This window comes from Lissotriton helveticus, chromosome 1_1, assembly GCF_964261635.1.
Source record: "Lissotriton helveticus chromosome 1_1, aLisHel1.1, whole genome shotgun sequence".
Taxonomy (NCBI): Eukaryota; Metazoa; Chordata; class Amphibia; order Caudata; family Salamandridae; genus Lissotriton; species Lissotriton helveticus.
In genome coordinates this window covers 8,741,341-8,755,373 of record NC_136057.1, presented here as the reverse complement: position 1 = coordinate 8,755,373, position 14,033 = coordinate 8,741,341, and the positions used below count along the sequence as shown (strand labels likewise).

The 14,033-nt window shown below is 43.5% G+C and overlaps 1 protein-coding gene across 1 annotated transcript in view; it reads right to left on the bottom strand.

Annotated features, from left to right (window-relative positions):
- Nucleotides 1–13,828, bottom strand: part of LOC144757114 (uncharacterized) — a 73,974-nt gene extending 60,146 nt beyond the window's left edge. The window contains exons 1-2 of the mRNA XM_078646359.1: nt 13,404–13,828; nt 11,292–11,558 (exon numbers count right to left, since the gene is read on the bottom strand). Of these exons, the coding sequence (XP_078502485.1) occupies nt 11,292–11,558; nt 13,404–13,828 (692 nt within the window). The remainder of the gene's footprint in view (nt 1–11,291; nt 11,559–13,403) is intronic.
- Between the last annotated feature and the right edge of the window lie 205 nt (nt 13,829–14,033).

Genomic DNA, 14,033 nt, shown 5'->3' with positions numbered 1-14,033 from the left:
GGACTCCGGGGAAAACATAACGGACGGGGAGTGGAAAATAATATTGGGTCATCATAGAAGAGTGTCTAGGAATGTTAAGTTTCAGTTCATACAGGCCATGATTCTCCATAGAGCATATCTTACACCGCAGAGACTTCATAGGATGTTCCCTACTGCCGCACATTGCTGCCCGAGATGTCAACAAGATGAGGCACATATTCTACACATGCTCTGGACATGCCCGAGATTACATACTTACTGGGGGACGACCAAACACGATACACTCCATAACTACGCTCCGGATCCCTGAGGGAGCATTACCCTGCTTGATAGGGAATAGGAAAAGACCCAAAACACGCAAAGCACAACTGAAATTCATGGTTCTAGCACTCGTACTGGCTATTAGGGTGCTCACTATGCGATGGAAGTCGCCCAGGGCCCCGCAGGTAGACCTGTGGCGGACTGACTTGCTGAAATGGGGCAAAGCCGAATCTGCGGCGCTGCGAGAAGAAGAGAACAAGGGCCGTCGCAAATACCCTATCGCGCAGGATTGGGACTTGATGATAATTGAGCTGGAAGAGACGGATCTAGATATCCCGGGAGGCCAAGTGGGGTAAAACACTTACATATAGCGGAGGGGGGCTAGGACTCACGAGCAGCAATACCTTTACATGCCTAGTCCATCCATTTATTTCAGGATAGTTTGAGACACGTTGATCCGTAATATAGAGTGTACAAGAGAGGACGACCAGGAGACGGAAAGCGGGAGGGTGGGACAAAAGGGTAGTTGGGGTTTAGAAGTTATTTAACTCAAGATCTTATTTATTTATTTATTTATTTAAACACTTGTTAAGCGCAGCGAAGGCCCGTGGGCATCTTGGCGCTAAGTATTTGCTGAGATCTGCCTTAGAGAGGGATGTGATTATTGATCAAATAGCCACGTTTTAATGGTTATAGCTTATAAATGAGGTTATTCAGAGCCTGTATGAGAAAACGACACACACTGGAATAGATACGAAATGTATAATCACTAAAGAAGAAAACGGAAAAGACTGAAATGTAAACAGATGTAACAATGTGAAGTAATGTATAACACCTTGTGCCAGTCAAGAATAAAGAGTTTAAAAAAAAAAAAAAAAATCCCCAAGGCATCTCTTATCCTAAAAATACTGCTACCAATGACAACCAACACTTTCAATGTCACACACCGTGATCGATCAATAAACAATAACAACAAAAATCAATAAACATTAACCATTTTTTCAACACTTTTTTAGGTCTCGCCTGCCAATGCGCTTGCGCATTGCTGGCGAGGCTGGCGAGAATTATAGTAAGTAGAAAAGAAAAGTCTACCAAAACGGCTGCGGATTAGCCACAGTTCATGTGAGACAGGCGTGTGCACGAGGCTAGCAACGTCATACCACCATTTGTCTGTGTCTCACATCAGACTTCAAAGGCTGCCGCTCCCCACCCAAATCACTCTTCAAAGGTTGCCGCTGCCCCGCCCCCCGCATCAGACTTCAAAGGAATGCGCTCCCGCTCCCCCCGCCACAGCAATGCCGAGAGCTTGTTTCAATCCTCTGCTCCCCTCCTTTCTCTCACTCTGTTTCCATCACTCCTCGTTCTTCTATAGTATCCACTCCCCGCTTCTGCCCCCAACACAACTCAACCTACGTAACGGCTTACTCCGTCCCCCCTTCTCATCGCCACCACCTTTCATTCATCAGATCACACCCCGACTTTCCTCCAGTCACCCTTCTTTGCCGCGCTCATGACCCACCCGTCCCCCTTCCCCCCCATCACTACTACACGATCGGCACATCTGGCCTCCGCCCGGTTTCCAATTAGTGAAAAGCTGCTAGTACCTATCCTTTAACAACAATCACCAGTGTCTCTTGTAGTTCAGGCACTAAGTCCTGGATATTTGGTAAACGTATGTTGTTAGCACCTCGTCATCCACGAGTGACTCCGCTTTGTGTTGTTGTGCAGCCGCAAGCTTAACCCTTATCCTCAAAAATAGGAAACCAAGGGCATTTCAGCACCTGCTGCACTAATTGCACGAGAAGGCAAAACTACACTCTTGTTTTCTTTACATTGAAATCATGGCCTCCTCACAAGTACAGTAATTGTAGCGGCCGCCTGTTGAACTTTACTTTGTATGCACGTTGTGAAGCGCTATGTTCTGAGTTGTATGTGAACATCGCGCTCCATTTATTTATTTTTTATTTACATTGAAATCATTGCGTCTTCACAAGCGCAGTAATTGAAGCGGCCGCCTGTTGAACTTTACTTTGTATGCACGTTGTGAAGCGCGATGTTCTGAGTTCTATGTGAACATCGCGCTCCGATTATTATTTTTTTTTTACATTGAAATAGGGCGGACGCGTGTTTTGTGTTCTACACATGTGACAGTGTGTCCATCTCCTCTGTTGCATAATGAACCCCGTGTTTTTGTACATGTGTTTCCCTTCTCTGTATACGTTTTACTCCTGTCTATGTGTCTAGTTACTTTGTTGTTTGTCTACTACCGCGTTCCTGTGTTTTTAGGTCTCGAATAGCTCTACGTCTCATATGCCACCCACCCCATCAGCGTGTCTGTGCATGTCCTATTCTCTTGCCCCTCACCCTATTTCCATCTGTACAGAATCACAATCTTCGCTTCCCAGCCCATTTAGTCTCATCATCTCCGTCCCCCCCTACTTTCTAATCACTCTACTAGTTCGACCCCTCACTTTCCACTTCTGATCGTCTCTCTCCCACCCCACCAGTCCCCCACAGTCAGCTCGCCAATTGCACGACTGTCAAATCTCCACTTCAATCTTTTTCTCACAGTCACCTTCTACCCACTTCCCTCATGGTTGTACGGAATGCATGCATATTGCTTACTACCCCTAACAAGCCTCTAAAGCGAACCGCAGCCCCCCTCGCCTCACCAGGCAGCAATCCCACCATGCGGGTGCCACCTTCCTCTACATAAGCCCGGAATTTGTAAACCTCACCCTCACATCCCCTCACCCTCACACCCTCTTAGCCCCACACCCCCACTCACACCCTCACCACCCTCTCACCCTCACCCCCTCACTCACACCCCCTCACCCTCACTCACACCCCCTCACCCTCACTCACACCCCCTCACCTCCCCTCATCCTCACCTCACACCCCCTCATCGTCACCTCACAGCCCCTCTCACACTCCCATCCTCACACCCCCTCACCCTCACTTTCACCCTCACACCTCCTCTCATCCCCTCACCCACCCCTTCACCCTCACATCCCCTCACAACCCCTCACCCTCACACTCCCTCACCCTCCCTCACCCCCTCACGCTCTCACACACACCCTCACTCACTGCACCCTCACAACCCCACAGCCCCTCACCCCATCACCCTCACAACACATCACCTCACCCATCCTCACACACCCCCTCACCCTCACACACCCCCTCACCCTCACCCACCCTCACCCCCTCACCTCACAACTCCTCACCCTCACAACCCTCTCACCCCCCTCCCTCCCACACACCCTCACACTCCCTCACCCTAACCTCCTCACCCTCACACCCCCACCTCACACCCCACAACCCCTACAACCCCTCACCCTCACAACCAGTCACCCCCACAACCCCTCACCCCTACAACCCCTCACCACCCTCTCACCCCCTCACCCTCATACACCGTCACCCTCACACCCCCACAACCTCACCCCCACACACTCCCTCACTCACCCTCACACCCCCACAACCTCACCCCCCACAATCCCTACAACCCCTCACCCTCACAACCCCTCACCCTCACACCCCCTCATCAGCATAGCATAGCATAACAAAACAAAGTATAGGATAGCAAAAAACATAGCATAACAAAACAAAACATAGCATAACACAACAATGCATAGCATAACAAAACATTGCATAGCATAACAAAACAAAGCATAAAAAACAAAGCAAAGCAAAACAAAACATAGCATAGCATAACAAAACACAACAAAACATAGCATAACATAACAAACCATAGCATTACATAACAAAACAAAGCATAGCATAACAAAACATAGCATAACAAAACAGTATAGCTAAACAGTATAGCAAAACATAGCATAATAAAACACAACATAGCATAACAAAACAAAACACAACACATAGCATAGCTTAACAAAACATAGCATAGCAAAACAAAACATATAATAGCATAGCAAAACATAGCATACCAAACACAACAAAACATAGCATAACAAAACACAACACATAGCATAATAAAACACAACAAAACAGCATACATAAGAAAACATAGCATAGCAAAACATAGCAAAGCATAATAAAACAAAACATAGCATAGCAAAACAAAACATAGCATAGCATAACAAAACAGAACAAAACAGCATAACATAACAAAACATAGCGTTACATAACAAAACAGCATAGCAAAGCATAGCAAATAGCATCCCTAATATCTCTTTGATAAATATCCCCTTATTGGACTGTATAGGGAAATCAACATCCAGGATAGGCACATTCTATGATATGTTGCTAGAAAGTAAGAAGGATGATGTAGAGCATATTGAATCTATATGGGCAAATAAACTTAACATCTTAATGCCGATATTGACATGTCACTACAGATCTTATCAGAATCATTTATTTCTTCTAACTTAAAGGCCCAGTTGTATAAGACAATATATAATCTATATTACACACCGGCCAAACTGTATACTTGGGGGAAAAGAGTGAATTCCGAATGTCCTCGCTGCGGTACTAGTCCAGCACATCTGATACATATGTTCTATGAATATGACAAATTAACACCTTTCAGACAAATGATAGCGGAATTTTGGCAAGAAGTGTTCGGCCATGCCGTAGCTGAATCACCGACTCTATATCTACTAGGATATGACAATACTCTTATGCACAGCAAGGAGGAGGAAATATGCCTCTTTCTAGGGACGGCGGTGTACAGAATAATCCTAGCATCACGAAGGAAGGAGACAGAAACCCCTAATTTCCAAATATGGCTGACACGATACTTAGGGATTAATAATCAAGAAAAAGCAATTTACACATGAAGAGGGAAAAAAGCCAGGATGCGAGGGGAAAGAATTTGGGAGCCGATTGAGGGCTGGAATATTAGGACCAGATAATTACATTAAAATAGTAATAATAACAACTCTTTAATTTCTATTTACTCTTTGATGTAACCATTATGTTATGTTCTTTTGCTTACATGATTACATAATCTGTATTAATCATAAGAAATATTAATGTTGATACATGCATAATTTCTGCTTATGAATACGTCTTTTGTCATGTACAAATCTTTTTGTGTTGCTAAATAAAAAAAATTAAAAAAATCTCTCACCCAAAACAAAAGCAAAGCATAGCAAAACATAGCATAGCAAAGCATGGCATAACAAAACGCAACAAAACATAGCATAACAAAACACAGCATAGCATAACAAAACAAAGCATAACAAAACAAAGCATAACAAAACAAAGCATAACAAAACAAAGCATAGCATAAAAAACATAGCATAACAAAACATAGCATAACAAAACATAGCATAACAAAACATAGCATAACAAAACATAGCATAACAAAACATAGCATAACAAAACATAGCATAACAAAACAGTATAGCAAAACATAGCATAATAAAACACAACATAGCATAACAAAACATAGCATAACGTAGCATAACAAAACAAAACACAACACATAGCATAGCTTAACAAAACACAACAAAACATAGCATAGCAAAACAAAACATATAATAGCATAGCAAAACATAGCATACCAAACACAACAAAACATAGCATAACAAAACACAACACATAGCATAACAAAACACAACACATAGCATAATAAAACACAACAAAACATAGCATACATAAGAAAACATAGCATAGCAAAACATAGCAAAGCATAATAAAACAAAACATAGCATAGCAAAACATAGCATAGCATAGCAAAACATAGCATAGCATGATAAAACAACAAAAAATAGCCTATAACAAAACATAGCATAGCATAATAAAACAACAAAAAATAGCCTAACAAAACATAGCATAGCATAACAAAGCATAGCAAAACACAGCATAGCATAGCAAAACACAGCATAGCATACCAAAACACAGCATAGCATACCAAAACACAGCATAGCATACCAAAACATAGCATACCAAAACACAACAGCATAACAAAACACAGCATAGCATAACAAAACACAGCATAGCATAACAAAACACAGCATAGCATAACAAAGCAAAACATAGGATACAAAACATAGCATAGAAAAACAAAACATAACAGAGGATAATAAAACAAAAAGTAGCATAGCATACAGCATCACTCGGCGGCACCACAACATCACTATGCGCTACCACAGCGTCACTGAACGCCACAGCATCGCTCGTTCGCCATCACAACATCACTCAGCGCTACAACAGCATCAATCTGTGCAACCATTCAACAACAACTGGTTCAAATATATTCTCTCAATGTATCAAGCTTTATTACAAATGTAACAAAAATATGTTAATATTTCACTTCTGTTTTTGGATTTTCGTCACAATAAATTACACTGAACATAATCTTCACAAAAGTTATTTATAAAGTTTAAGCTATTGCCATTATAAATTACAATAACTTATTTAAGTATTAATTATTACAAAAAATTAAAAGCCATTGTTATTTGTAATATCAATACATGTAAGTCACGTAAATTCAACACATATTGCATTACAAATGCTATAGGTGTCACATTTGCGAAAGTTATAACTATTGGAATTGTAAATGACAAAGCTATTAATTTAGCTATTTTCAAAAACAAAACATTAATAAAAAATGTGTAATTTACAATACCAATAGCTCAAACGTTCCTAATGCAAGACCTATTGCATTGCAAATGCTTGTTATATACATGCTACTCTTCCTAGAATAACGTTTAGGGCAATTCTGGAAATTTGCTGTAAACCAAGAGAAGCAAGATAGCATGAACGGATGTACATGATAATAAAAACAGCAAAACAGAGAAATACCTTTCTAAATAGCTGAGTAATTTTCATGAGCCCATTACAAAGACAAATAGAATTTACACTGCATTGACAATTAGGAATAAATTATAAGTACACTAATCTGGAAAAATCCTGGTTGATAACCAGTACCCTTTCCTTAAACAAGGGGTGTCCATCCTAGGCCCAGGCGGGGCAGAACCATGCCGAATTGTCCGATTATGCCAACAACAAAAAAACTCCACATAATCTTAATCCAAATAAATTCTAATTCTCACATAGAATGTTTATTTATTTGGCAAGAATAGCATGTTGATCAGAAGCTTTTTAAACAGCAATAAAAATGTACAATAATCAATGAGGGTGAGGCGATTACCAATAGTTTGGATCAATATCAGCACAGGCATGGAGTAAATGACTGGTAAGGACAAATGAAGTGGAGCAGAAGGCAGCAAATGTACATCGCTACAGAATATATGGGCTAGAATTGTGGTCACCGTTCAATAAATAATATAGGTTTATTCACTGATATTTTCAGCTCTTAGAGAAAGGGTTTCACGAATGTCTGCAATTAGGTAGTTCAAGTGCAGGAGGCCCAAAGGGTAGAAGGACTGCAACTGAGAGACAGCATAGTATCGATTGAGAGTGACTAAAAGGTTATGGATCTTAGCTTACGATATTGGTGAAGCAGTGAGGAGCTACACTAGTAGTGCTTTGAATACACAGATTTGTTTGCATATGCCACTGTTTTTTGCTGGCTGCATATAGACAAGGAAGATGTCCCTGGGTAAACTGTATAGAGATCAAGTAGAAGAATGTAGGAGTAATGGGTGAAGTCAATCAATAGTGCTTAAAGAGTGATTCTAGATGTGATGACGGTAATGATGCATCTTGCACATATTCAGAAGTTAGAAATATGTTGCAGCGGATGGGCAGAGTTGCGAAAACGTCAGTTGTCTTAGATAGGTTGAAGAGAACACCGGGGTTTCTGGCCAATTGGGTGAACTTAAGCAGGAGCTTAAAAGTAACCCTAAACGTTACACCTAAACCCAACATTGTTAACTTACTGGAAGCTCTCTATTGCTCAAAATCAGATGACAGGCACGTCTCGAAATCACTTATTTGGACATTAGCTGCACTACGTAGATTAGCTGAGTCTATTTAGCATTTCTCCCGTTTTGGTCACAAACAAGTAAACGAATTAAGTCTGCTACTTGCTCAGATTCAGAAAGGGTCAGGAGTTGGTGTATAAATACGACTTTGTGTAAAATCCTTCTTATATAGTATAGCGATTCCGTTTATGTAAGTTTAGCCTGGTTCAGGCCTGCCAAGTGTCACGCATCAGGCGTAACACTAGCGCATTTCAGTGTGGTAATCCGCATTACCGCACTGAAATGCATTGGCGTCAGGGAACATCTTCATGACCGAATATATCGGCTTGCCCTGGCGTCGTCCGGTTACGATTGTGTAACTAGGTAAACCGCCGCCTTAAGTTGGGCTGTCGGTCCGGGCAATACTGAGCATCGACTTGTGCCTTGACCTAACACGCACTGCCTCGGCAAAATTGAGGTCTAGTGAAAAAGGCAAAATTAATTGTTTGTCCTGATGATGGTTCCTATGATTCCTTAGTGGAACCGAAACGCCGTCGACTTGCTCATGCACCCTATACAAATATCTGATTGTTTGATTTTCTGTAACGGTGCAGCTTGATATTTTCTGTACAATGCATATGTAAACAGAAAACGCTTGTTTTGCCTTTGAACCTTTCCTGTTCTCTCCAACTGTAATCACCCCGTAAGTGTTGGGCACAGGCTTGTGCACCACATAGGGGCTTTGTGGAAGGTATTCTTGTTTTATCTTGAGAATTTTGTTTATTCAGTAAACCCGAATGACCTCTGTCCGGCTGGGCATGTCCTTCTAAAATATAGAATTGATTTCGTCTATATTTATTAGTTGTTTTTATCAATCCATGCATGGGACCGTTGTTGTTTCATAAAATTGTTCCCCGAGGTCCCTGGCTGACTGAATTGGGGTCCCTTGTTGCTAAAAAAGTAGGCCATTAGGTGAAGCAGCATGAGCCTGGTGTGCTGCTGGCAGCATGCAGTGACACATTGTGAGCTATCTGACCTCTGCCTGCTGCACACAACTGAAGCATTGCAAACTAATTTAATGTTTGTACCCGGTCAAGATGGGAGTGTCGGTCGCGCCGTCTTCAGGGCTCAGCTGTAGCTTTCATTAGCACAACTCTGTTTAGGAGGCTCAACCCGGGCCGGCAGCGACGGCATGCATCGCACTTGGGTTCAAGTAAGTCAGGATTTTTCAGTTATGTTTGAGGGATATAGCATATAGACCCCCCCGCCCTCGAGGTTTTTTTAAGATAATTGGTTGCCGAGGAAAGATGATTGTCCTGACGTCATACGTAAATCACGTTGTTGCCCAGTACTTTCCTTTCATTTTAGTCTCATGCACAAGGAGACTACTGAACCCGACTACCAATGGCCAGTCCATCACTGAGGCACCTCCCAGCAACTAGCTGCGTGCTACAGCATTGTGCACCCTCCTGCAACAGCACTTGACTTTTAAAGATGCCCCGTCTAGAATTGGCAGGTAGGACAAGAGTTCAGCAGCAACACGTAAGCAGAACCGAAGGACTGCACGTGCGCAACTTGTTTGTTGCTGTGTATTTTCATTCTGCTGAACTAGGCCCAGAGCTGCTATGCTCAGCGACACTGCTTGGGACTCCTCGCCATGACAGAGTCCGTTAGCAGTACTGCAGCCTCCAGCACCGTCACCGAGACCACCTCAGCAGCAGCAGTGACCTGGTGAGATGGAAAGGATTGGATGAAGTTAGAGCCCGTGGGTAGGAAAGGCGGTGTCTGTCTGCAACCACATTGGCCATATGTGTTTTTTTCGCATCACAAATGTGGGTTTGTCTTGTCGCACCTATGTTTCCACCCCTGCCTCAGAGTGTTAATTTTAGATGGACTTTCAAAGTCTGTGTTTGAAGTGCTTTGTAAACAGGAACTCTTGAATAGATCATGTGTGATATTTCCTTTAATAGCCCGCTTTTTCATTTTCAGTTACTCAACGTTACCTAGAGTTTCTAGTACTTTTGTGTGTCAAAGTAGAAACTCTGTCGCCCTCTATTCTGCATCATCTATTTGTTAATTGATTTGCATACTTTGAATTTTTCACCGACATCAGGTTGTCAATCCTCTGTACCTAAATAAAGTAGCAGTGTTATAATAAGTACTTTTAGTAAGTCAGCTATTATTCTGATTGTTGTGTCTTTCATTTTTAAGTCAGTGGGAGGCTACTCCTTAAGCCAAGTTGCAGTGGCCATCTTAAGGTTCTTATTGTATATTACACAAAAGAGCGCTCTTGAGCACAGTTGTAATCATAAATATTAGAATCACTGATATGATAACAGTATAAATGTACCCTGTTGCATGTCCGACCTTCATGCCATACCTATATATATCGTCGTAAAACAAAATGAGGGTGTAATTTCTGATATTTGTTTCCCTTGTCTTCATTGCTTGATTTTTGACCCTGCGAAAGTGTGATTATGATTATGATGTGGATTTGTAGAGCGCGAATTGCTGCCCTGAGGCGTCCAAGCGCTAGCAATAACCAAAACCTACCCGCGAAACAGAGGTGTCACTCATTTTTGTTGAATGTCACTCATAATTACACTGAAATTATGAAAATATCACACATAAGCAATCTGAAACCTTGGCAGCTATGCTGGTGATCATTTAAAGACCTCTTAAATGCGTTTTAACACTGCTAGAACAACATCACGTGCTCGACCGTAGAAGAGGCTCAGCCGGCTTTGCTATCCTTCACCAGGATTCAAAGTACCATGCTTCTAATTTTCAATCATGCTTCAAATTTAAATAGCCTAACTGCAAGAGTCTGTGTGTGTACGAGTCCAGTCTTTGTTAGATTGCTGGTATAACTATCATACATATTAAAACCTTTAACGACGTCCAGGGGCACATTTCAAGCCTCCAATGAGCGCCCGCTCGCCTCCTTCCTTTCATGTCAAAATAGTTAACATGAATAAAGTCGCCCATTTTAACACACACATGCCGTGCGCCGGAAGTTCTATTAAGCCCCGCCCTCTTCGCGCGATTGGTCGCCGAGAGGAGCTACAAGGACATTGCCCAATCACCACCCAACCTCGATTATGACGGCGAATCCAATTGGCTGGAGCTGTTCTGAATGCCATAAACAGCCGCCCGGGGCGCACAGTAAGCCTCAGGGACGAGAATAGGCCGCGGGGGCGCGAGCAGGATGTCACTCACCGGTGGGCCGCCGGCTCTGTCACCGTCCACAGCCGCCGCTCCTTCGAAGCCGCCCACCCTGACAGACTCTTGCTTGACCCCTTCGATAAACCGCGCAGGCGCAGTCCGAGTCCGGAGCGAGACGGGCACCGAGCTCCACCAATCACAATAGCCTTCCCGCCCACCTCGAGGCTGTCGAGAACAGCCAGGGGCGGGTCTAAATGAACCTGTCTGTCTTGAGCTCGACGCTCATTGGGCAGAGGGGACACGGGAGCATCGGTTCGGGGACTGTCCAACGGGAGCCCCGTTTCTTTGTGTCGTCACAATGCTGGAGGCCTGTTAAAGCTTCCGTTGCTGCGCCAGTCTCCAGAGTGTTAGTGAACATAGAAAAGGGACACTTGTCGTGCTCGGCATGAGTGAACATAGAAAAGGGACACTTGTCGTGCTCGGCATGAGTGAACATAGAAAAGGGACACTTGTCGTGCTCGGCATGAGTGAACATAGAAAAGGGACACTTGTCGTGCTCGGCATGAGTGAACATAGAAAAGGGACACTTGTCGTGCTCGGCATGAGTGAACATAGAAAAGGGACACTTGTCGTGCTCGGCATGAGTGAACATAGAAAAGGGACACTTGTCGTGCTCGGAATGGGTGAACATAGAAAAGGGACACTTGTCGTGCTCGGCATGAGTGAACATAGAAAAGGGACACTTGTCGTGCTCGGCATGAGTGAACATAGAAAAGGGACACTTGTCGTGCTCGGCATGAGTGAACATAGAAAAGGGACACTTGTCGTGCTCGGCAAGCTGCTGAACGGTACCTACGAGTCTTCGCCTTTCATTGAGTAGAAACTGTCTTTCGATCTATAATATACCCACCCTCGTACATCCGGGTCCGATCAACGCTCTTTAGTGATTGTTCAGAAGAGACGGATATTACTCTAATGTAGGCCTTCATCGTTAAGTTCTCGAAGAATACTTGATTTGTGTGTTTTTTTAAACACCTAAGCATGCTGGCTCCGCCCCATTTCATATTCGGCCATTTAAGTTTACAGTTTTGTTACGAGCTCTCGCGACCAGTAGGTCGGGGTGCACTTTTCCAACATGGCGGCCCTTCCTCCCTGCCGTGTCCGTTTTCTATGTCGAGGCCCTTCCTCCCCGCCGTGTCTGTTTTCTATGTCGAGGCCCTTCCTCCCCGCCGTGTCCGTTTTCTATGTCGAGGCCCATGCGATACTTCCCGCCTTCAGAGGCAGCCATCGTTAGTCCACTTGGCACGTGCTGCTGTGGATACGACGGACTTATTTATTTGCAGTTTTATATAGCGCAGATATGTCCTGAAGGCACCAGAGCGCTCTTCAACACACAGGATTACAGTAATAGTAGTTCAACTGAGACGTTTACATTTTATTCTATTTTATTTTATTTATTTATTTATTTATGCATTTTTATATAGCGCGGACTTTACCCGAAGGTGTCAGAGCGCTGTACAATAGAACCAGTTACGTTACATGAGAGAACTGTTACAGGAATGGAGCAAATAAAAATAGCATGCCATAGAATCAAAACGACGCAGGCATAAGGCACACAATCTCAAGCACAGACTGTACAAGCAAAAATATGAATATAAATGACAAATTTTACAATGACAAAAGTGTTGTATATCTGGTTTCAGCGTTTCAGCAAGTTGTGTTGGTCTGAACATAATTGGTTGCCTTTCACTTATGTCACTTAGAACGTTCATTCACTATTTAACTCACGTCACTTCGAGCGTCATCATTCTGTTTCTCACCAGCTGTTATTGATAGCCGCTCTGTGTTGCGAAGCAGGAGCGGACACGGGGAAAGGTATATCCTTTTATTAAGTGTAAGATAGAAAGGCCCACCAGGGACAGGAAGGACAGAGCAGGTATAGGGACGGTGGATAGGGGAGAAGATGGCCGGGGCAGGGGTGACGTCACATAAAAGGAACACTGGCATTCCAAAATGGAATGCATGACGTAGGGCCATACCGCGACAGATAACTACGGTCCGCGACAAGGACCATTAACGATAAGATACAACATCTCCCTCCTTTACCCCACAAAACACATTTAGTCTTGAACAAAATCCTCATAACGTTTTGGCATTCTGATTTGCCTTCCACTTCTAGTTTTTACACCTGCCCCTCCCGGTGCTGGGACCCTGACGGGGGCAATGTCTGGTTCTTCCTCGTGGTGACTCTTGTCAAGGATACTGCTTTTCGTCATACTCCCGACGTTGGACAGGTTGCCCAGCTCTTTTTCCATCCTGGAGTACGGGCTACCGGACACTTCATCCCATTCTAGGATGCTATCATCAGCATCTTCCTCTTCCGCTCTTTTACCATTGAGAATGATCTTCTCTTGTCCATGTTTTAGCTTGACCACATCGTCTTTGCTTCGCCAGCCCTTTTTTCCTAGGTACACTGCCCCTTTGGTGGATTCTTGCACTTGCACTGGACCACTGTAGGTTGATTCTCCTTTGGTCACCAAGCCAGGTTTCTTTGCCATAACCCAGTCTCCGCGCTCTATCTCCTTTGCCATGGCTTTATTGACTTGGTCAGCGTGCTTTTGGTCTTTTCCTGTTTCAGAACGATTTTCTCTCTGACGTGCAGCTCATCGTCCCTTATCTGTTCAGTTTCGCCCCCGCTCCTGTACCAATCATCGAATTTTGGCGTAAGCACATCCCTACACTCTCTCCCTCTCATAAGGTAAAATGGAGTGAATTTAGTAGTTTCATTCGGTGTGT